The following is a 25,522-nucleotide window of genomic DNA, read 5'->3' as shown; positions in this document are numbered from 1 at the left end:
TATAAATAATGAGACTTGATTCGAGGATAATATGTTTAAAATTAGAATTATTAAAAATTATTTTTAGTACATTATATATATATAAACCGGATCGGGTTATTAACGGATCGGATCGACCTATATCCATATCCGTTCCATTTATAATCGGATTTTTCTTATCGGATCGGATCTCGGATCGGATTTTTAATAGGTCGATCAATATCCGCTAAAATGGTCTCGAATCGGATCGGGTCGGATCGGATTTTCACTCCATTGACAGGCCTGCATCCAGTAACTTAAAATTTCGCTATAGATATATATACTAGATTCAATTTTTACCGCAAGTAATCCTAGCCATTTAAATTTAAATTTATGTAGTAATACGATTACATAGTAACAATGTGAGAATTTGGAAATTACAGTGCACCTTTGGCACACCATGATTCATCGTGAAATTGCACGTTTTGCCGGTACTGAAGAACTTCATCTGGTAGTGCAAAATTTTGGATATCTGTTTGTACGGGAACTTCATCTAGTACCAAATTGGATACTAAAATTTGTTTTTAAATGGCGTGATATTAATGATTTTTGAGATATTTTTGTTGGTGAAATTTATAAGTCTATTATTATTAATTACACCGTAACCAATTAGACCATGATACGTGATCTTTAAAATTTGTTTTGAAAACTAATTTATAATCTTTAGCAATTTCGATTCAGAAATGAGAATAAAGACAGGGATGGCACAAGTGCTCTCGTCGCCAAGTTGCAGATAATAAGTATCCCCATAGATGCCATTTTCTTAAAATTAAATAAAAACTTTTTGTTATAATTAAAAAAATATAATCAAAATTCTGAAATTCGTCAAACTAATCTGCATTTAAAACTATGCAGTTGCCAAAACTGAAGTCTTTTTCCTCCTCCACAGCCCAGATGCATGCCTGTGTGCTCATCTTCATTTTTTTAATTAGTTACCTTTACAATAAAAAAATTTGAAGGGTATTTATGTTGCTATTAGTGTTTTCCTTGCTTAAACAGTGTCTATTTGAGTAGCCTTTCCATGTTACTTCCTCTCACAAACATGTGTTTACACCCTCAAATTCTCCTATATAAAGAACTATTTTCATAACTCCCAGTCTCACCAACACCAAATTCACCTCTTCATACACATTCATGGCTTCAAGAGTAAACCAAGAATCTCAACTACAAGTAGAGCTGAAAATGGCCAATATGGGCAGTACTTCAGTCAAATACATGTTGATTGAAGTGATACTGAGATTCGTATTATTTACGACAACCTTAACTTCTGTAATGGCATTAGTTACCAGTAAGCAAACCGAGTTGATTCCGATTCCGTTCCCTCCTTATGGCTCTCCCAAGTCAGCTAAATTCTCCGATATACCAGCCTTCATGTAAGTTATAACTTTCTTTTTGTGTCAATGTCTTTTTTGAGATTAAAGAAAATGTAAAGAAATTTGAACGTTAGTAGTACTCCCTCTGTCCCAAAATAAGGTGTAAAAAAGGTACTTTTAAATGTTACCTTTCAAATCTTCTTTTTCTAAATAGTAATGTGCAAAAGTACCTTTTTAATAGTGGCAAAATACGTGTTAAAAGTTAAAGTGACACTTATTAGGACAGAGAGAGTATATATAAAACTGCATGGATATTAAAAATTACTCATGATTGTGCAGATACTCATTAGCAGTACTCTCAGTGGCTTGCCTCTACAGCATAATCACTACACTCTTATCCTTCTCTGCTCTCATGAAGTGATCTGGTAGCTCGAGAAAATTTGTGTCGTGTGTTGTTATAATAGACGTGGTATGCTCTATCCCTCGTCTTTGTACGATTAGTAAATATAATAGCAAAATGTTGATAGTGCAACTAAAATTTTCTATTGGATGCAGCTGCTACTGGGAATAATAGCTTCAGCAACAGGAGTAGCAGGCGAAGTAGCGTACCTAGGACTCAAAGGAAACTCGAATGTAGGATGGCACAAGATCTGCAATGTCTATGATTCCTATTGTCGACACATTGGAATCTCAGTTTTATCCTCTTTGTTCGCCTCCATTGTGTTATCCATCCTGATTGTGTTCTACGTTATTACACAATCAAAGATCAGAAACAACGGTCTTTGCTGATATATGAACTTCACAAATCAAGACCCTGATTGAAATAATAGCATTTTCTGTTTCTTGTACTTTTGTTGTATACTTCAGTTGTGTTTATTGCCCAGATTGTGAATCTTTCAATCTTTTCACCCTTAGCTGTTGTAATTATTTTGAACAAATCCGAATGTACGTTGTCAGAATATAAGATCCTGGAAAGGGCCCTGGTTATATTCTAACATATGTATTGTTAAGTAACCCGTTTTCCTAAAACTCGAGGATCTTTGTTAATCAACACGTATAACTAATTAAAAACTTGTCATGGCATTTTTAAAATGTTATATATCCAGTCAAATTCGACATCTGCATATAAAATTTCGAAAGGTTTCTGACTGCAGCTGGCAAAACTGAAGGCTAATAAATTGTATAAACTTAATATTAGTCATAAATAAGAGTTTATGTTGTGGAAAATGTGTTTGTTGATTAACAGTGTGTTAATTTTGGCAAGACTTTCAATGTTACTTCCGCAGGCATACCTTTGCATAAACCTTTACATTATCCTGATTATCCTGTATTAGAACTGTTAGCATAGCTCCAGATCAAAGTAGTTCTGCATCCACTAACACACACATATCATATATGTATATTAAGTAACCAATCCAAACTGAGCTCTGATACCATGTTAACCAGTCCGTCTAAAACCTTAAGGTGGTAGAGGAAGGCCCAAACAGGATCTTATACTCTTTAACAATATAAATACGTAATCGTATTCTCATGGTTTCAATTTAGTCCAGAAGCTCATAAGCAGAGCTAATAGTAATCGACCATATAAATATGATATAATGTGCAAAGATGAGATTAATAGTAGCCTGTAAAATTTTGCAGCAATAGCTGCAAGTGTGCTGCCTTAAGATACATCAGCTCTAGAGAAGGGAGCTGTGCCATTGCGCTGAAGTACCAACAGAGCCTTAAACAGAAACTATTAGTGCAGAGTGGTTGTAGTTGTTTAACGAGTGATATTGTCTGCGGCAACACTAAAAACTGGAATAAACTTTCTTATTCAGCTTAACACAAACTATTAGTATTGTATAAACTAGAGACAATTTGAGAATATAATAGTAAACTATATCAAGTTCATAAGCTTGCACATTCAGTCAACCTAGCAAGCAAGTAAAACTGGACAATCAGCAATAACAGGCTTCAAAATTATGATTGACCAGGTTATGACTTGTGACCTGTTAGAAAGCTAAACATGAAATTCTATCAAGTTTAAGCTGCTCAAAGCTTTAACTTACATGATGTAAATCTAACAGAGAAACTTGAACCAACAAAGTCCCCCTATTGTGAATAGAAGTTTTATTCAGAAATCACGAACATAACATAGAGTTGACTACTATCTGAACTATGAAATTACATCCAACTAAAGTATCAGATGCAGCTCATAGTGATTTTAATAAAGTAAAAACTCTACTGCAAACTTTGCGGTTCTTCAAGCGAAGTTCAAACAAGATGGAAACGAAGGCAAGCACCTTATCATTTGCCAGAAATATAATTTAGTTTCAGTACAATTAGTTTTTACATAAGGGTCCCTCTTTTTTACTCTTTTTTCTTTCTTGCAGTTCACACTTCATAGCAATCTCAGACTCTCAGTTACTAGATAAAAAACCGCATAGCTTGGAAAGCACTGACTGATAAAATCAAGCATTTAAGTATTTAAACTATAATTAATCAAAAAATTGCCTGCTCTCCCAATTCCTGACCAGACATTCCTTCTCTCAGTACTCTTTCAAAGAATTCTTCCAGTGTGTCTTTGCCATAACTTGGTGTTTTGTCAGCACTGTACTCTCCAGTCTCAGGATCCAAAATCAACATGCTTTCAGCTGCATAATACCTTCCAATCTTCCCATACTCAGCCACATCTTCCATTGCGGGAAATATCTTGACAAGGAAATCAAGAACCCCAATAGCAAAATCCATGACCTCAATCGGCACTTTGATAAAATTAGGTTTTTTCCCAACAAGCCTAAACAACATCTCTCCTTGCTCTAACGGTGTCAAAGCCTTCCCAGGTCCACCAATCGGCAAAACCTGGTTAATCTTATCTTCACTCAACACACAATCTGAAATAAACGAAGCCAAATCCGCCTCACTCATCGGCTTACAAGCACACAACTTCCCATCCCCAAACATCACATAAGGCTTCCCATCTTTCACCAACTCAACCTGTCCTCCCAAACTCTTAAAAAAAGCAGTTGGCCTAACAATGCTATACGTAAACCCCTTATCCCCTTCCGCTTCTTTCATCAACTCATCCTCAAACTTCAGCTTGGCACGCTGAAATTCAAGAAGCGGTTTCTGCACACAAATTGCTGACAACAACACAAAATGTGAAGCACCATACTTCTTACCAGCAACTAAACTATTCTTAGTCGCCTCATAATCAATTTTCCAAGAATCTTTCACACCACCGGAACGACTAGCAAGACACGAAACAACTACATCAATCTCAACACCTAAATTCTCTAAACTTTTCTCCAAAGAATCCAAACTAGTAACATCTGAAAAACACACATTAGCACCACTCAAATTCTCTACAGTCTCTTCTTTACTATTCTTTCCTTTAATTCCACTCCTCTCTCTTGAAACAGCAATAACATTAAACCCTCTTTTAATCAATTCTTGAACTACAAATTTCCCAATATAACCAGTGGACCCCACAACAAGAACATTAATGTCTTTCACATTCTTGGTCCTAAATGAAGTTTCAACAACTGGGCTAATTGAATTTTTAATGGGCTTAAGCTTAAACCTATCAAGTTCATATCTTTTTATCAAATTTAAAGAAAATGAAGCAAATGGGCTTGATTTTACCTGAATTTGAGTGATGAAATGTGATGAGAAGAGTCTTTTGAAGCTTTGAGCTTTGAGTGAGTGAAGTGTGAGAGAATTGAAAGGGCTGTGTATTGACATTTTGTATGTGTTTTGTACAGACAGGGTGTTGTGAAGTAGATGAAGCTGTTCAAACTGAATTGTTTCATGGTCTGTTTTGAGGTTGTAGTAAGACTCAATCTTGATTGGATGGCTCTCATTGGCACAAAATCTGAAAAACAAAAAATAATAAGGTTTATTTTATAATAATTTTTTGAACTTGAAATCTTAGTTAATTTAGAGAAGTGTATACTAAAACATGGATAAATTAATAACTGATCCATAATTCTTTTTAATATATTTTAGTTCCAATAATATTTTATAGAAATATATTTTGATGATAAATTAATTAAAATTTACATATTATCAAGATATTAATTTGTTGCTAACAAAATATTGATGAGTAGTGACCAGTGAGTTTTGACTTTTCTAAAGGATGTCAAAAAATAGATTTGCTGCTTTTGTGAGTGTTATTCTAATTTTTTTTTAAAAAATATTTTTAATGTGTTTTTAAGAACACATAATAAGCACGAAATTTTATTAATTTGGTGAATTTTTAATGGTATGCTAGTTGTGAATGCAGATGTACATCAATCTTTATTATTATATCATAAATTAAAATACACGAAATTTATGTGAGTTAGCCTGTATTGTATGTACTTAATAAAAAACTTTAAAAAATAGAAAAGTATTCTATGCTACATAAAAAAAGGACTCAAGACTAAGAGTGCTTGATTGGTTAGATTGAGTTTGGGTTTGGCCCATCAACAATTGGGCCTAATATTTGGGTTTTAATTTTCGTAACTGTGGACTCAACATAATGTCATAATTACATGTTGCCAAATTAGCTAAGCATGATAAAGATGACACAAATTGAAAATTACATTAGAATCTGCGTTATTTTTTGATAAGTTAACATTTCACAATTTTTAAATAATACAAATATTGTACTTTCATAAATGAAAAGAATTTGGTGAAGAATAGGTAGATTTGTCACCAAAATAACACGACTTGTCTAGCATTGGACTGAGTTAATTGATAAGAAACGCTTTAAACTGTCAAAAACCGGTAAACCGAACCGATTAAAATCGGATCGAGTTGTTTGGTTTTATTAAATTACGAGATTTTGGTTGGTTTAAACTTTTATAAAATTGTAATTATGTAGTTGGGTTCCGGTTTGATATCTATCCGAACCAAACATACCGCTATCACCTCTAATTAATACCTCTTTATTTCAACTATTTCTTTACGATTTCCTTTTTAAAATATCTCATCTAATTCTTTACATTTCAAAACTTACTAAAATTAGTCAATGGGTCCCACCAATTTCCTCCATTTTCACGCTACTTTTACTCCACTGTCTCACTTTTATACATTAAAAATCACTTGGCCTCATTACTTCACCTACTTTTCTTCCTCTTTTTCACTACTTTATATATATTTTTTTAATTTCCGTGCTCTAACTAAACGTAAAAAATTGACTGAAACGGAGGGAGTATATATTCGATGCTATTAATAATATAATAATACATGACTCGGTGCTAAAATAGCATATATTAACAAAAAATTTGGTCTTTTTTTTACGATAAAATTTTTTTGGTAAAATTCAGAATTATATTTGTCAATAATTGATATCTTGATAAAATCTTATTTAAAATAAAATATTATATATGCATTCACTGCAACATGTGAACTTCCATTTCACTTGTAAAACAGACAGTGTTTGAAGAATTACAGACCAAGTTAACTTCTTTCTACTCCACATTTCCACACCAGCATTATTCAAACCAGTAAGCTTTCCATTTTTATTTTTTTGACAATTATTTCTATTTCTACTTAAATTTAAGCTCAAAGATTGAAACTTTATTAAATCTTGATCTCTGATACACACTCACAACATAGTAAAAGCTAGTTTTGTTGCACTGTATAGCACCTTTACTTTCTTTTTCTTGCTTTTTAAATGTGTGTATATTTGTGTGTATTGTTCTTTGTTTGACTGTCATGATTTGTGGGGGCTAACATTTATTATAATTATTGGTGTTCCTGCTTTTTTAGGCAAGAAAGTTGTGTTCTTGAATTTTAGTGTAATTTAGCTGTATTAATTAAAGCCCATTTGGTTTATTTATGTGAAAAAGGGTTTATTTTGGTTGTTAGTTTGATGGGTTTTTTGTGATTTTGAGTTCTTGATTTTGTGGGAATGTGAAATGAGAGGTAAAGTTTGGATTTTTATGAGATGGGGTGTGTGTTTGGGAAAGATTTATCGAATTCTAGGGAGGGTGGTTTCGGGGTTGTAGATGATAGGGGAAGGGGTGGGGGTGGGGGTGGGGGTGGGGGTGGGGGGGTGGAGAGTGATTTGTCGATTGTGGTAGAGAGAAGAGAGAAAGTTGTGGTAGAGAATGGTGAGGGAAGGGAGGGTGATTATAATGTGGAAAATGGGGGAGATCAGGAAAGGAAAGAGGAGAGTGTTCGGCTTCGTGGTGAGAGGAGAAGGAAGGCGAATGTGAAATTGAGTAATTTTCCGAAGAATGTACATGGTGGGCTAGTGGCTGCTGAATGGCCATCTTGGCTTTTAGCAGTTTTAGGGGAGTCGATTAATGGTTGGACGCCTCGTCGGGCAGATAGTTTTGAGAAAATCGATAAGGTAAATTTTAGTGATTTAGAAGAATTGTTTTTAGTTTTATGGTGATTTTGTTGTTTATTTTGTATTTTTTTTATTGTGGTTAGATTGGTCAAGGAACATATAGTAATGTGTACAAAGCTAGGGATATTGTGACAGGAAAAATTGTTGCATTAAAGAAGGTCCGGTTTGACAATTTGGAACCCGAGAGTGTTAAATTTATGGCTAGGGAGATTCTGATACTGCGTCGCCTGGATCATCCAAATGTTATAAAACTGGAAGGTCTAGTGACGTCAAGGATGTCGTGTAGTTTATACCTTGTGTTTGAATATATGGAGCATGATTTAGCTGGATTAGCTGCAAGCCCCACAATCAAGTTTACAGAGCCACAGGTTTGGACTTTATTCACTGATCTGTTTGCTAGTTCTTTGAAGTTTTCATTTTGGATTTTCTTCTGGCCGGGTAGCATTGTTGATTGGTTTTTTTTTCCCTTCTTATGCCATGTTTATATGGATGGGTAGGTAAAGTGTTACATGCATCAATTATTGTCAGGTCTCGAGCACTGTCACAACCGTCATGTGTTGCATCGAGATATTAAGGGTTCAAATCTTCTTCTTGACAATTCCGGGACACTTAAAATTGCTGATTTTGGATTGGCATCCTTCTTTGACCCCAAACACAGGCAACCAATGACCAGTCGGGTTGTTACTTTATGGTATCGACCCCCTGAACTTCTTCTTGGGGCCACTGATTATGGTGTAGGCGTGGACCTTTGGAGTGCCGGTTGCATTGTAGCTGAATTATTGGCAGGAAAGCCTATAATGCCTGGTCGTACTGAGGTACATAAACTGAAAATTTTTTAATCAACTTCTTTAGCACGGTGATCTCAATAGAATTTTGAACTTGAATTATTTGAGTCCATATATATAGCACTATGGAAGTACAATTCTTTTCATCTTGTGGTATTGAGATTTTTAGCATGGTGATGGTAAAATAAACTTGGGAACTGACAGAAAAAATGTGCTTCTGTCTAGCAGTTGGATATAGTAACTCCAGAAACATTTTTTTCACAGTAATTAAGATTCAACTTATAAGTTGTGCTAGGGGTCCCGGATGAGTCGCAATGGACACAAAACATCAGTTAATATTTGTCAAAGCATTGATGCTATTTTTTATGAAATATTTTTTAGATCTTGAGCATGATTCTTAGAATATTGTCTATAAAGAAGTAAAGAATAAGATTATGCTGTTTTTTGCCATATTCTGTGACTAGCAGGCTATCAGTTAGTTTCTTTGTTCCAATTGCAACCATTGATGTTTTCTACACAGACCATAAAAATTATTAAAGTTACTATCTTCCGTGTTTATTTGATGAGCATGTCCATTTATTCTTTATATTGTATATCCAATGTTTTGCTGTACCTCAAGTGTAAATTTGAAGCTATTTGTTTATGATGTTTTGTGCATCAGGACTCATCAACATCTAACAGTGTAGTTTCAAGGTTTTCATTTGAATATGTGAAATTGTTTGCCCAACGTATTTTTATTAAAGAATATGATGTTCGTTTACAATAATAAATGTTTGCACTGCATAGGTGGAGCAGCTACACAAGATTTTCAAGATATGTGGTTCCCCATCTGAAGAATATTGGAAAAAATCGAAGTTACCGCATGCAACCATATTTAGGCCCCAACAGTCGTACAAACGATGCATAGCTAGCACGTTTAAAGATTTCCCAGCTTCATCACTGCCACTAATTGAGACTCTGCTTTCAATTGACCCAGCTGAGCGCCAAACTGCAACAACTGCATTGAGGAGTGAAGTGAGTTTCCATATTCTAACATGAGAGTGATCTTTCACGTGTCACACCTATGCTTGTTATATTTGCAGGATGAAAACCAAAAAGAAACTTTTCTTTGCTTGATACTACTGCAACCCAAAAAGCATTTTAGTTTCAGCGATCCTCTTGTTAAAGCAACTACATATTTCCCAATTCTGTTCTTTGCTTCTAGCCAAGTTTGTGGCTTGGTCGTGGAGTACATAAATTTTTAACGCTCTGTATTCTTTTTTTATTCACCATGGTATCCATTATCTTTTACTATATTGACTAGGAAATATCCCTGAGATATGGCTTGCTTAATTTGGACTTTGTAGCACATAACAATTTTTTTGCATTTGCTGAGTGCTGTATATGCTGGGATCTTGATTCATCAGTCCTGGGAATTTTCACGGTATTCTATCTGACTATTTCTCCTCACCTTCATTTCAAAGGATCCCCGCCAGAAGATTTCTATTTCATTGTAATAACAAAAACTAGGCAACTTAGATAAGAATACAAGTGAAGAAGCTTGATGATTGTCTATTCAGTTCGTCAAGTTGGTTGCTATTTGTGATGAATTATGAAAGCCAATGCCTAAATGTTGTATTAACCTATATGCTATATATACGCATTATCCATATCATGTTGGTTAAGATCATTATAGGAGAGAGTTGTGCTATAATTCCCACTTCTTACCATTACTCTCTTCTCCCCCTTCTCCAGTTTTTTTTGACAAAACCTTACGCTTGTGAGCCTTCGAGCCTTCCGAAATATCCTCCCAGCAAAGAGATGGATGCAAAATTACGGGATGAAGAAGCTAGAAGGTGTGTATTTTTATTCAAAATTTTGATATACCTACATTTGTGTTCTTATTTTTATTTTCTCGTATCTAATAAATGTTTTAATTTTTAAATCGATGGTGTAGTAACGTTTCAATACAATACTTGTTGATTATGTACATGTTAATTGGCTAAAAATATAATTGGAAAAGGAAAATGATAGACATTGTCTTGTGTTTTATTTGTTTCGTCGTGTCGCCCTTAACTTTTTGTGTTCGTATACACGAGGTACAATATTAAAAATAGTTTTTTTTATTTTTTTTTAAAAAAATTAAGCTTTGAAGTTTTATACAAACCAAAATACATGAAAAAAAGAAGATATGTATATATATATAGATGGATAAATCTTTTCATACGCCATGAAGTATGCGCAAAAAGTCAAAGGTTAACGTAAATAGGGACAGGCATAGCACAGAAGATTGGGACAGGCATAGAACAGAAGATTAAGTTGTTTGTGTTTGTCTGTTATTCCATTTTGATTGTGAGGTTATATGATTCTAGACTGAGGACTACTGGAAAATTAAATGATGATGGTGCGAAGAAACCCCGTACCCGTGATCGAGCCGCAAGAGCAGTCCCTGCTCCCGAAGCTAATGCCGAGATGCAATCAAATCTTGATGTACGTCCAGATAAGCTTTTCTTAAAAATAAACTTTTTTTTTAATTTTTTTTGTCATGCACATAACTTTATTTTCTGCTGTCAATTTATTTTTGCAAAGAGAACTTGCTGTCACTTGTAAGTGAATTCACTTGGTATACAGTTTCTGAATATGCATCAGGATAATATTAATGGATAAACTATTTTCAATTACTGTTTTTTCACTGTTATTTTTCTGTACTGACGATAATAGATAAATCATGAAGGCTAGACTTGAATAGTGGAACCACTATCTTGGACTTGAATCACTTGTAGATCAGTTTTTTCATGACACTCTTTCAGTTATATACTAAAGTCCAAATTGAAAAAACTTTCCTACATTTTGTGCAGAAACACCTGTCATCTTTTGAAAATTTCTTACTGAAAACAGGGATCTTTATGGATCTTAAATTGCACACAATCTATAGTGTTAATAAGTAGAAATGTCCTGTTAAATTCTTCTCATGGATGTAGACGTTTATGTGGATGCAGTATGTCGATCAATCCTGTAAGTACACAATACTATGCCTCCCCTATGCCTTATCTATATCCTGGAAATCTGATGCATGTATTAGTCTCGTTTTTTTTTTGTGATCTATTTTGTGTGTACTTAACTTTGTCTAATTATAACTACTCTATAGTATTAACTCGACAATTATCTTTCCTTGATACAGAAGCGACGCCTAATCACCCATGCAAATGCAAAGAGCAAGAGCGAGAAATTTCCAACTCCTCACCAGGATGCAAACGTGGGTTATCCATTGGGTTCTTCACATAGCATTAATCCAACCTTTGATCCTCCTGATGTTCCATTCAGTTCCATGAATTTCTCATATGCAAAAGCACCCATGCAAACTTGGTCCGGCCCCTTGCAGGATCCTGCTGGCGGTGGAGACCCAAGGAGATCTAAGCCATCAAAGAAGGATTCTCAAAGAAGTAAGAGTTCTGCTCGGACCAGACAATAGAGAAAAAATGTACTCCGTTCCTTCCACGAAAGTCAATAGACAGCCATAGTGCTATACTAAACCCCACAATACCAATTTTGATTAGTTGTACTTACATTGAAAACTCGACAATATTAATACTTATATCAATTATAATAAATGAAATTCGTGCCAGACTTTGCAGTTCAAAATTTACTCTAGTTTACATTTAGAAGTTGAAATGAGATTTATTTTTTGGAACAGCCGAGAGTGAAATTTTGTGTACACAGTTATCGGTTTCATATACTTCTACTGGAGATTTGAGGAGCGGTCATTGGTGAAGTGCTTGTGATTTCTGAGCCAGGATATTTGTTAAGTGCACGCAGAGGTAATTCATCGTGTCATGATGTTCATTTTTTTCTCTTCTTCTACAGAATTTATCTAGTAATGGACTGTTGAATTCATTTGAGCCGAATCTTGTAGCCAAATTTAAGGTATTCATCTTCTCTGATAAGAAACTGTCAAACTTGTAGTACCATTGTTACAAGTATATATAAACTGAAGAAAGGAGTTAAAGTTAAGCTTATTGTTCTTGTTTGAAGGATTGCAGCCTCAAATAGTCTGGGGCTTTTTGTTTTAGTTATATTTCTGACTTTTTTATGGTTAGATAAACAGATAAAGATAACAATTCATATCCATATACTGATTTCTGAGTTCTTGTTTTTTGCTGTGTTCAACTCTTTGTTTGACAGTGCACATTGCTGACACGTACCCAAGTGCAAACTCAAAAAAATTATAAAATTTCTAAAAAAGAATTAAAAGGAATTATTTGCTCATATAAACAGCACAAGTGTGCATATGTCATAATACTCCATACTTATCCAGCCTCCATCTTCACCTCCTTAAGCTCCTTCTCTACTGGTAGTTTTGAGTTCTATAAACCTTTTAAAAAACAGAGAAACGTATATCGAAAGCCGGAGGGGTTTTGATTAAGAAGATATGAGAGCAGCAGATGATCCTTGGAGACAAGAAAGAAGCCATGGATTGTTAGGCAACTTCTGCAGTAGCTTCTGCAACTCTATCTCTTCATGGTCTCTTTCTCTTCTACTTCTTTGGTTTACTATTTCAGTTAACATACAAGTAATTATCAATTTTAAGTCGGGTCCGGTCTGGTGCAAACAATTGTTGTAACATATCATATCGCTGAAGTTTCTGCCATACATGTACAATAGAATTTTTTATGTGACCATTATTTACATGTACCCTCTGAAAACTTTTTGCGTTATAATATGCTGCAATAATCGTTTGCCGTGAACCATCTCCCTATAAAGTTTTCTTGTTTATATATATAATTTATTCTTTGTTTATTGCAGTCTCTACTTGTTTTGTTGTTGCTGGCTCTTACAGGACTGTCTTCCTGGCTTTGGTCGTCCTGGTCATTACAGAGATCCTCCTCCTGGGCCTTTGTCGGGTCATCATCCTAGGCCGACTGATCCACTTGTTGGTCCTGGTCCAGCTCCAGCTCCTCGTTTTGGGCCTCCTGGAGGCCCACCAGGTGTTCCTAACCCATTGGCTGGTCCTGTTGGCGAAGATCCAGCCAGGTTTGAGCCACCAGGCCCACCTGTACCCCCTGGTCCGCCTCGCTACTGATACTTGCTTCTAATTTGTATCAGATCACCAGGGACTGTTTTCAGTGATTACATAAATGTTTGTTGGAATTTTACGTTCCTTTACGTATCATTGTATATCACTTTTTACCTAGAACAAACATTTCTGTACGCACATGAGCTGGTGGTCTTTTGTGAAAACAGCATCTTCATTCTTTTGAATAAGAGTAAGACCACGTATACATTTCAATGAAAGATTAACAAGTAATGAAGTAAATCTTCAGATACACCACAAGAAGTTTAAAAAGTTACAACACGAATCACATTCCAGAAGAGACCAATGGGACTGGAGGACTGAAGCAAGTTCCATAGAGGTCGATGAGCTACAACTATTATGAAAATGAAATCCAGAGAAAGTTAAATATCAAGATTGTAGGCGCGATAGGTACACAGCCTCCTTAAATTCTCAAGTCCGAGCAATTTACGGTCACTGCCGAAGAAAGAACCACATGAACAAGCTCTTGAATTTTCTGTGTAATCTACGCCTTCTTCGTTAAGATGAGAGACAATTGTCTATGCTGAAACAAATATCAACAGACATATTTCAAAGTTTTAGAACATGGGAAATTATGTATACTATTGACTCGTCTAATTTATGCTGTAATAGGGTTTACTAATTTTAACACAGAATAGATATAACTTCAGCAGACGAATTAGCATACACATCTTTTCAATTTCATAGCAGTTGTATTCATTTCCAAGAAATAAATTTTCTGCCTAAGAAATGGGTGTTTTATACATTTTTATAAGTCTATTCCCGGACAATAAAAAAAAATTGAAAACCTAAAAACAGAGAGTTCCTCTGGTTGATAAATCAAATCCAAACTCTCGTCGATTTCCACTGATCAAATCAAATTCAAACTAAATGAAGGTCTCAACTGAATTCTATAAATCGCATCAAATTTAACTAATTGAAGGATACATATATTGGTTAGTAAGGAATAACAAAATGAAAAGACATCCCAGTCTGACTCTGTACAGACAATCAAGAACCCCCCCCCCCCCCCCGCGCGATTTCATGATTTTGGAAATGGGGGTACAAGTTGCTAAAAAAAATTTAAACAAATTATCAAATGACAAATGACACTTATACTTTTTCTCATATACTAGAGTATAGTTACTGATATTAGAAGTTAAAACTTTCTCAATAAAACGTACTGAACAATTATACTTTATGATACACAGATGGTACTTTTGATTTTTTATAACGAAGAGTGAAGACCCAAGAGAAGACACAATTGGCTGCATTTTTAAAAATTGTTTTTTCAGGGAAAAAAATTTTCTTTTTTAAAATATCGGGGTGACAATTCCCCCCCCCCCTTTCCTACATGCTAGAAATGCCTCTGCTTAGCTCCCATATGCATGAGAATAATCCCGTGTTACATGTATGTGAATATTGAAAGGGGTGTTTGCGGAATAGAAGTTTTTGATGTAATTCGAACCTGTAAGCTAGTGTCATTCACAAGCAATCTTTGTGTCAAAGCTACTAAGGCAGATGGCAAAAGCCTGGAATGCTGATATTGGATACCGGTAATCCATAGTAAACACATCCTTGTCCACTTTACCAAATTGCAGGATGACCTCCTCATGTTCAGCAGTAGTCTCTCCACCCTCAGCAGAAGCGACTAGCTGAAAGTTTTTCACTGAAGCAACTGTTACACGCCCGTTAAAATTTAAACACCAGCACTGTAGCTGTTCATGCCATCTGGGAGATTTATTTTTTAAAATGAGCTGTCCCTCTCTCTGACTACATAAAGGTCCAGACAAGGCCTCATCCGTGCAACTTGATTTTGACATGCTGATAGGCAAAGCTGGAGGAGTGTCAGCGCTACTATGCCGAAACTCAGTCTGTGTTGGGGCCACACCTCCTGGTTTAATAGCAGAAGAGGAAATTGTGTCCATGATGCACTGCATTCTTCTCGGACCCCTGCTGAATTTACAAATTAATGTAAAGTATTCCAGTCAAACCAATACGTTTTACGCATGAGGGTATGCTTGTGGTTATATTTGAACTTGAATAAAATAAAAATAAAGTTTCTCGCCCTACCACTAATAAATTATACCTTATATTACAATACTACATTTGACATGTATGGTAGGTCTAGATTAAATTCTTTAAAAAAATACTTCCTCTGTAAAAAAGACTATGATACCAAATATTAGTAAAAAAATAACCATTTTACCCCTCTTCTCACACATGCTAAAACCATATTAGTGTTATATTTGTGTATTTTGGTATATTTCACAGCATAATTTTTTTCAAATATTATATTACCACTTATAACTTATAAGCGGTAATATTATAAGCAACAATTTAATTAAATGAACTCCAAAGGAATTTTCTTACCTGGAACCCAACACATTTAATTCAAATGAAATGTGTGCTACTGGATAGCTTCCGGAAGGAACACTAGGCAGAACTTGTCTAGATCCTATTAGCCTAGTGGAGCGACTCCTTGTCATTTTAGCTCCAGTAGGAAGTGGCAGAGCATCATATACAGAAAACTTGGTCCCCAAAAAGTTAGATCTTTTGCCAAGGAAAAAAACGGGAAAAAGGTAAGAATGTTTAGAATGGCAGAAATTATTAGCATTCAAACATTAAAGAAGTAAAATAATAGAACACACTTTAGCTTTCCAATATATGCATTGCTCCCTTTTGACATATCATCGGCATTGAGAGAAATGATGTACTCCGTGAAAGTTGCATGTCTAGACTTTCGAGCACCAAGAAGAAACTTTCCGTTTTCAGCCAGCGCTACCGTAAAGATCAGATAAAGAACAAAAGTCATAGACGGTACAGGAAAAAAATAGAGAAAACCGGCCAAGAAATGGATACCCTCTAAGGATCTACTTGTCACGGTATAATAAACTTGAAATATAGGCATACTCGGAGAAACATAAAAAAACAATATAGCATTAAAATATCAAATTTTAGTAACTGTTTCTTCTATTTCATACCATGTATGTTGCATTGATATACCAGAAGTTAACAACACATTAATTGACTGGATAAGAGATACGATTTAGATTACCCTAAATGAGATCCTATATAATATGATGCACTGTCACATTGTTCCCAAGGAATTAAGAAAACCAATAGAAGCAAATATGAATACATACCTTGAGATAAACTGAGGTACAAATTATATGAATGTGCCGACCCATTCCTTTTTATAAAACACCTGATATGAGAATCTCTAGGACCAGGCTGCATATTAATTATTAGAAGAGAAGAACAAAATAAATGTGAGTACTAAAATTAAACATTGACACTAAATTTCAAACTAAAACAGCAAAAAATAAAAAATTCCCACTTTCTAACAAAAACACAGTATCTTACCATCTTTACGAGTCCCTAGAGTTTCACTACAATGTCAACACTCCTAGAACAGCTAGCTTAACGATTCGCTCACCATAAATTGGGGAGGCAATCTTTATGGAGTAAAACGACCATATAATCAGCTTCATGTTTACAATGGTCACTGAAAAAAAAATTGAAGCAAATACAGCAGCTAGTACTTCCCACTACGCCGCAAACCTAGTATTCATCTTAGGATTACAAGAGGAGGGGAGATTCATAAGGCTTAGAAGTATTTTTCTTCTTTTCGGCATTCACTAGTACTTTTTACACTTACGTTTTATTGCGCCTTTTTTATGTTGTTTCGTTAGTTGTTTCACACCTCCGATTTATTGTACTACATTTTCATGTTTTGTTTGAGTTTTCATGCATTTTCAGCAAATATATTTTCTCATACATTACCCGCAAACTTTTATCATGCTATCGACACTGTTTTGGCAGTTCCTAGAAACTTTTCCAAAACTATACAAGACCTTTTAAAAACATTTATAAATTTCAACAAATTTCAAAACTTCACAAAAAAATTCTCAAAAGAACAGTATTACAACAACGCCTCTCTAATTCCTACTATATATGCTCAAATCGCACGGACCATACTCCTAGCCATAGCATGCCTCAAAATTCATATATCTTAAATGCACTCACATACTCGCGCCTAAATGAAATTGATCAAGGACATATATAGTCATCAATCCTAAACATCAAGCCAAGCATCCGTCCATTTGCATTGAAAACAACTTCATTTTGCGATAACAACTTCTTTTCATTCATAACATTCTTAATTTGTAATAAAACTCTTAAACCATTCAACTCTCAAATGAGGACTCCAAAATCCGAGATTAACCAAACAGTTAAACCGATTTCTTAAACTTAAACTTAACACTAAGTACTCGGAAATTCGGTCTTTAACTACACAACTCATTATAACCAATTTTCGACTTTAGCAACCTTACTCAAAACAAGTGAACTATTTTCCTCTTTTTTCTTCCCTAAAAAATACTACATTCCATTTTTTAACTTAAATTTTTAAAATTACGGAAAATTAATAAAACAATTGCCGAAATATCAAAAAACAAATAAACTACCATATTAATTTATTTTACTTAAAATTAAAAATCACGGAAAATCAATAAACAAACACCGAAAAATCCGAAAAACACGAAAAACATTTCATAACCAAATAACTACCTGTTTAACAGAAATCGGAAAACTCAAAACTCCAGAAACTTCCGGAACCCTAACAATCTCCTTAATCATAACATTTCGCCAATTCCGACACACTCCGGCGCACGCCACCACGCTTCTCCTCTCCGGCCACTCACTCTCCGACGCTTCTACTTTCATCAACACTTCTCTCAACAACTCCTCCGGCATTCTCGCCCACCGGCAGCTGTTTTCCGGCGCCGGCGCCGGAATTTTCTCGACATTCCGGCCGGTCTTTGATCGGAATCCGATGTAACTCAATTTCATAATTTCAAATAGTCAAACTTACAAAACAGAGATTTGTACATGGAGAGATATATAGATACAAGTGGTTGTGTGTATAGGTGGAGTGTGGGAATGTAGTTTTGTCACCTACTACTCTTACTTGTTGCTTGTTTGTGAAAACAATAGAATAATATGTGTATTTATAAGAATATTATTGTTAGATTAGTGAGTAATTAATGGAAGTGATTTGAGAAAAGTGGATAAAGTGATATCAATCCTTTTTTGTGTTCTTCGAATTTGCGTGATGGGAATTGGTTCGTGTTTTTATTTTATTCAAAGATTTTTTTAAAAAACAATGTATATGTATATACATAGCAAAGTTTTATGGAGTCTGCAGTCTTGGTCCACATATGTTCCGCAAGTAATTTAATACATAAAATATTGCAAACCTTTTTATTTTGCGAATAATGTTCTGTAAATATTATTATTTTAAAGATAATCTTGCAAATCCTATATATTTTAAAAGTAAAATAGTACAAAATGTATTGTTCTTAGTTTGCAAAACATCTCTTCTATATATAATAGAAGAACAAGAGTATAATTTCATGAGATTAAAAAATCTCATTGAAAATACTAAATTACCCATATTTTTAATATTTATATAAAAGATGTGGTTTTTGAAAATCGAACTCATGTTATTTCATTCAACTATTCAACCTCTTACCACTACTCCATATTACCACGTGTGTTTTTTATCATACACATAATATGTAAGTGTTAAATGAATATTTTATTTAACTTTAAAGATACTTACTTGAATTCCGCAAAAAAAGGATAGTTAGTTGAATATCTGTACATTTAATTTTAAAGAATTGAATTCCAAATATAAAATTAGGTATAGTATATAAATGGATTATTATCTTATTTATTAACCATTTTTTAGTTTGAAAATATATCTCATATATTTTTAACATATTTTTTATTAAAAAAAGTAATTAAAATGTACATATATAATTTTTTTTAAAAATATTGAATATAGAATCGCTTATATATAAATAATCTATATTGGTATTACATATTTAGATAAGTTCGAATTATAATGAGTCAATGCATTTTAGAACTTGGCCCATTATTCAAAAATTACTCGAAATTTGACTACATGACCCGACCGAAAAATATCGTCACATTCTACGTTTAGTAAATTTAAATTACAAGCTCGGCGAGAATATCTTACCAATAATGTGAAATTTTTTAATATCTTATGTTAATATAAATTAATGCGTTTGAGGTCTTTATATGATCAAGTCAATTGATTATTTATATCAAAATATTAACTTCACTCGTAACGCATTATTAATTTTTGGATTTGTCCCAGTTTTAAGAATATTTGAACTTTGAAATGAGATCTCACCAGATTTGTTAAAACAACGATTATATATTAAATCGATTTATTTTTCATTTTTCACTTTAAAAAACTAACTTTTTAAAAAGAATTCTTTTAGATCAATAATATTCATTGATCAAGATAATGTTGTAAAAATGTTTTGAATTACTTTAATATTTTGAATTATTCAAATAAAAGTTATATCTATACTATATTGTTGCATTTGATTCAATACATTTTATATTATTTAAGGAAAAAACATATAATGTTCAATAATTTGAAGTAATTAACCAGTTCAACTGATATTTATAAAACTTTATCGAACTGAAAATTTTTAATTTTAGAAGAATAGTATAAAATGTTATCAAATTATTATATGAAAATATATTAGAGTCGTAATGAAATAAAGTTAAAAACGGTTTAAATAACGATATAAATACAGTTTTTCTTTCGAATTCTTAAAAAAAATCATGAATGTCAATAATAAGTCTTGAAAATATATAATTCATTTTTGTGTTACAACCATGATTGATACCCGGTTGCGTAAAAAATAGATATGGATTGTTTGTCACTAATAATGTGAATACCATATATAAATTATAGTAATTTATTTATTCATAATTTTAATTTTTAAATAATTATAAATACATGTTATTTAAGTAATCAATTATCTCACTAGATGTTAATAATGATTATACATGTACATAAATTAGATATTTAGAATATAAATAATTGAAACCATCATAATTTGCTAAGAGATGTAACATACAATAATTTAAATGTTAACACACACATACATATAACTTAATCTTACTTTGCTAACAATAGTGTATAAAAAAACTAGCATTTCCCCATACATACATACATACGTTGTATTTCAAAATCTAATATTTTTCATTAAAATCAACTTTAATATAAACAATAATGTAAATTTTACATTTTTTTATATTATGATTGCAAGTCATTCTGACTTCAGTTACGCATTTTTTATCTTTTTAAATTGAGTAAATTAATTGTAAGTTAGTAGTTAACTTGGTAATAATATAGAGCAGTACATATAGTTTATTTAAATAAAATTCAAGATTTTGGTCAACTCTGTATTCAATATATATGTTAATTTGTAGCTTTTTATTTGTAAACATACTAACGATATTATACATATTAAGTTTAATCGTTTTGTTTTAAACGTACACTTACTACCATGTTTATATTCATTCATTAAATATAAAATAACGGGTAAGAAAAATATAATATAATTATAATTGAGGGGATATTCACTCCTAAAAGTGAGGAAGCATTCAAAGCTCTTAATGTTACAGAGGGGGACATGGAGCTTGTTGAAGAGAAATTTTATCTCCATTTCTTCAAAATTTGACTCAAGAGCCTATATAAGAATATTGTTGGAGTTGCTCTACAAACATTATAATTGCACGATGCATAAAAAAACTCTAGAAAATGACCCGTACCTCGCACGGGTTATTATGTTAGTTCATGTTCATGTTGCAGAACGTAAAGTGTTTGTCAATAATATACTTAAAATATGTATGAGATTTGCAAGATTTATATAAAAATAGTGATTTTAGTAAAATATGCTTCGTAAAATGTATGTCAATATTTATAAAAGATTTATATACATATCAGTTTCATTAAAACTCAAACATCCGACAGTAAAGTCTTCAACGCATACTGGAGGAGACGAATAATAAACGAAGCTATTGAACGTACAAGGTAACCTAACTAGTAAGTTTGCTACTCTTTTTGCATGCTTCCTAATAAAAACAACTTACACACCATTCTTACTTCTCAGTATAGACCGATAATACTCAATAATGTCCCAAAGTTCCGTTCTGTTTTAATTCATCTTATTCACCGCATTAACACTTAGCATCGAGTCACTCTCCGCCGTGAAAACTTGTTCTAAAAGTTCATCCAACCATTTTAATGCCTCCAATATGTTCATCGTTTCTGCTTCTAATACCGAGATAGTAGCTGCAAACTTTATCGTTCTACCACAAACAAATTGGCCTTTATGATTTCTCACCACCATCCATCAAAAATTAACGCAAACACATTCAGTTTAAGATTTCTCTCTGCAGGGGCAAACCATTTCTTAGAGTGTTGAATAGAGTTCTTCTTGATGTGACATAATATATCCAGTTTTCTCTTCTGAGCCTCCCTCCATCCTGCAAATTGTTTTGAGCTCCAAACCATAGCAGTTTCAGCTGACAACACCACATTTTCCCACACCTGTTTATTACGAGCCCACTAAACACCCCACAGGACTATGGTTATTTTAACCGGACGTTCTTCTTATTCGTTACAAAGCTTGTCAAGAAGCCAGTATGAGGCGTTCTTAACCTCCGAGGTATTATAACTGAGCCCCATATACTGTCAACATTTTTTTGCAAATTCATAGTCAAAAAATAAATACATTAAATGCTCTATATCCCCGACACAAATCACACAACCAATAGGAACTCGAATACCTTTGCCCCTTAAGAGATCACGAACATGAATAGTATCGCGATCCACTCTCCATAAGAACCCTTTAACTTTGTGTGTAATACTCCAACGCCAGAGCTTCCTCCAACCATTATATTGTTGCGCTTTTACGTCTCCCATATGACTCAGTTGTCATTGATAATAACCCGACTTCATTGAGTATTGGCCATCCTCAAAATGGACCTCAGGTATCATGTCTTCAGTACTACTTTGAGAAATACGATTTGATAAAATGGTCTCCGTATCACTATTGTTAAACGTAGATCTAATCTTAACCTCATCACATTCCTTCCTTCCAGTTACAGTTAAGAAAATACACACACCTTAAAATCCGGGTTACAGTTTTCCTGTTTACTATTTTCAATATTGTTAAACACCCCAAGCAAATTCCTGATCTCCACTTACTTATCTCGTATGGCTTTTAAACTGAAAAATATAGCAGATTTTTGATAATTCACTGTTTGCCCAGAATAAAAATCTCTTATGAATGCAGCATTTCTTTTATCTTGTTTGTCTCAAACGAAGATGCTTTGAAAAATAAAAAAATATCATCGGCAAAAAGCAAATGTGTTATTGTTGGCCCCGAGAATAAATACGACAACCATGAATCGAACCAATACTAGCAGCTGCTTTTAGAGATAAAGATAAGCCTTCACCTTATATAATTTTTATTACCTCAATCTCAAATTATATGTCATATTTTAATTATTACGTGATTAAATTGATAAATTTTGATTGGTAATTAAGTTAAAATATTTAATCCATCTGTCCCTCTCATTTTTTACATTTCGGAAAGACTGCCTGACACGTATTTTAAGGTATATATGAAGTATTATTTCGTAACTTATTTTTACAATTTTTTTAAAATTAAAATTGAATGGTTAAATTTTTATTTAGAAAAATAAAATTATAAAAATAATTTATGAAACTATACTTTATATGTCCATTAAAATGCATGTCGGGTACCATCTCCAAAATGTAAAAAATGAGAGGGACGGAGGGGGTATTGTTTTAAAAAATGAAAAATGTACTTATTTAATACAAGTTTTTAAACTTATTTAATTATATAATAAATGTTATTTACGGTCAAATATCAGTGTTGTAAAAATCGGAAATCGGGGAAGATCGGTCGAGCTACCGATTTAGGATTAATTGAAAATTAGGGATTAATCGGAGTAAAAATCGGGTGCATTATAATGTTAAATTATATTTAATATATTATTATCATTATATTAGTTATTTATTAACAAATATATACTTATTATATCATAATTTCTATACTTATTCATATATTAATTTATATAGTATTTTAATAAATAATTATATATACTGCAATAAAGAAAATTTTGTAAGAATTAATTGGATTTCAAAGATCGAATTGGTCGGATACTTTATAGGGGATTAATAGGTTCAATCGAGTATTTATCCGAAATTTTTAAAACACCGTCAAATATAATAAAATTGAATATAAACTTATCAAAAGATGATACTAGTTAATATAAAAATATAAGATGGAGGGAGTACTTCTTCAAAATGATATCTTTCATATAACAAATCAATTGTATCTTACTTAAACTATCCGATTACATACTTGAACTTAAATTTTGATTCAAGAAAAATGCTAAAATATCAAAATGGTATTCCAAAATGTTTCTAATCCTATCTCTATTATTTAGGGATATTCATATGTTTAGTTCCAAAAGGCAGCTGCATCAGGATCCCCAATATGAGGAAAATTTTTACAGACAGAGAAGGAGTCCCCATATTTGAGGACTCACTATACACACCGCATCCTCTTTTGCTAGCACTGTCTTGCCACATGCCAAGTTTGGATTGGTAGTCAAAATTAAAAATTAAAGAGCATGAGAGAAAAAAGTAGATACAAAGTGAGTATAGAGATAGGGTTGGGGTATGGGATGGAGACAACTCAATAAGGAGTCGTTTGGTTCGGCTAATTCTGGTATCAGGTATGAGTTTCGTTCATTCCAAACCATACCTGATGTTTTGATGAGTGTTTTCAAATTCTGATATTCATTCCTTATATCCGTCTGGAATCAGATTTGATATCTAGGGGGATGTGGGTTCGAGAGAGGGTAGAGATATCAAAATAAATTTCATTATTTCATTATTTATAAAGTTAAATACAATCTTAAAACATATATCTTAAATATCATATTTAATTTTAAATAAGTTATGCTTATTTTTAATTAATAAAAAATAATAATATTTTATTTTTATTTATTTTAAAAATTATAAATTAACATTAAAATTTAAAATTTTAATCACTTATATTTAATTGTTTTTTATTTGTAAGTTGTATAACAACTTAAATTCGACATATACAATATATAAAAGTTTAATTTAATCAATAAATAAAAAATATTTAAATGAAACATATTTTATTCCAGTACCGAACCAAACACATGATATCATGAATGATTCCTCAACCCCAAACCAACCTAACCCTATTCCTTATTCCAAACTCATACCGTCTTCTGAACCAAACGACCCCTAAAATTCAACAAATACTAGTTTATAGCCCGTGCTTTGCACACGGGATCTCAAAAATTATTTAATAAAATAAATAAATAAATTTATAATTCAAATTAAATAATATGATTATGAAGGGTTAAATTATCTATATAATAAGTGTAAGGCTTCTACATATTATTATAAATTTATTTAAGAACTACTTTCGTTACATATGTTATTTTTATGTTATATATTTTATGAGATTATTTCTATAAATAGATATGTTAAAATTTAAACTCTATTTCAAATTTGTATTAAGAACTTACCATAAGTGGTTTTCAGAAAAAAAACTTACCATAAATAACATAATTCATATTTAAAATTGTATTGCAAAGTTTCTATATTTAAAATGGGTTATAATAAGTACATGGATATTTTATAAATCTAATATGGATACCAAACCTAAAAATAGATAGTCTAGTGGGTCAAATTCAAGTTAAAAATTATATCCGAACCAAAATATGGATACAAAACATTAGGAAAGGGTTATCCAGCAATTTATAATATATAGATTTTGGGGAATTACTATTTTTAGTAATAATATTTGGATAAATTTGGAGAACCCAATCTGAATGCTCTAAATGCCGGTTATGTTACTGATTTTCCTCACACGGATGAAATGAACCTCTCTAAATATTAACATAAATCTCAAGAATTAAAAACTATCGCGTATTATTTTAGAATATTTTTTGAGATTTTTTTTTTGCATGTAACATTTCTCTTCATTATTTTACAAAAACGACCCACATTACTATATCAAATTAAGACTTGATAAATCGATAAGAAATAACGACAATAATA

The 25,522-nt window shown here is 32.6% G+C and overlaps 3 protein-coding genes and 1 long non-coding RNA gene across 5 annotated transcripts; 2 read left to right on the top strand and 2 right to left on the bottom strand.

The window, feature by feature from the left end:
- Positions 1-1,131: 1,131 nt before the first annotated feature.
- Positions 1,132-2,346, top strand: LOC141724037 (uncharacterized). The gene is made up of 3 exons (XR_012576453.1): positions 1,132-1,391; positions 1,671-1,800; positions 1,887-2,346. It is a non-coding gene; the product is annotated as an uncharacterized LOC141724037 (long non-coding RNA).
- Positions 2,347-3,549: 1,203 nt separating this feature from the next.
- Positions 3,550-5,159, bottom strand: LOC141677694 (divinyl chlorophyllide a 8-vinyl-reductase, chloroplastic). Its single transcript, XM_074483735.1, has one exon. The coding sequence runs from the start codon at positions 5,055-5,057 to the stop codon at positions 3,816-3,818; it is 1,242 nt and encodes a 413-aa protein (XP_074339836.1). The 5' UTR covers positions 5,058-5,159; the 3' UTR covers positions 3,550-3,815.
- Positions 5,160-7,248: 2,089 nt separating this feature from the next.
- LOC141715511 (putative serine/threonine-protein kinase At1g54610) lies at positions 7,249-12,213 on the top strand. The gene is made up of 8 exons (XM_074518740.1): positions 7,249-7,656; positions 7,740-8,024; positions 8,154-8,471; positions 9,228-9,455; positions 10,176-10,276; positions 10,793-10,910; positions 11,602-11,863; positions 12,115-12,213. The coding sequence occupies exons 1-8, from the start codon at positions 7,249-7,251 to the stop codon at positions 12,189-12,191; spliced, it is 1,797 nt and encodes a 598-aa protein (XP_074374841.1). The 3' UTR covers positions 12,192-12,213.
- Positions 12,214-13,714: 1,501 nt separating this feature from the next.
- Positions 13,715-18,607, bottom strand: LOC141677683 (tubby-like F-box protein 3). Of its 2 annotated transcripts, none has more exons than XM_074483721.1 (6): positions 18,064-18,607; positions 16,638-16,725; positions 16,143-16,272; positions 15,865-16,044; positions 14,960-15,447; positions 13,715-14,035 (listed from the first exon to the last, which is right to left on the bottom strand). In XM_074483721.1, exons 1-5 carry the CDS (start codon positions 18,343-18,345, stop codon positions 14,973-14,975), a joined length of 1,155 nt encoding a protein of 384 aa, XP_074339822.1. In that variant the 5' UTR covers positions 18,346-18,607; the 3' UTR covers positions 13,715-14,035; positions 14,960-14,972. The 2 variants fall into 2 exon arrangements, with proteins under 2 accessions (XP_074339822.1, XP_074339828.1); XM_074483727.1 differs by having other exon boundaries at positions 14,960-15,444; positions 18,064-18,605.
- Positions 18,608-25,522: the final 6,915 nt, after the last annotated feature.

This window comes from Apium graveolens, chromosome 1, assembly GCF_009905375.1.
Source record: "Apium graveolens cultivar Ventura chromosome 1, ASM990537v1, whole genome shotgun sequence".
NCBI lineage: Eukaryota > Viridiplantae > Streptophyta > Magnoliopsida > Apiales > Apiaceae > Apium > Apium graveolens.
Note: the sequence above shows the minus strand (reverse complement) of the source record. Positions and strands in the feature narration are given on the sequence as shown.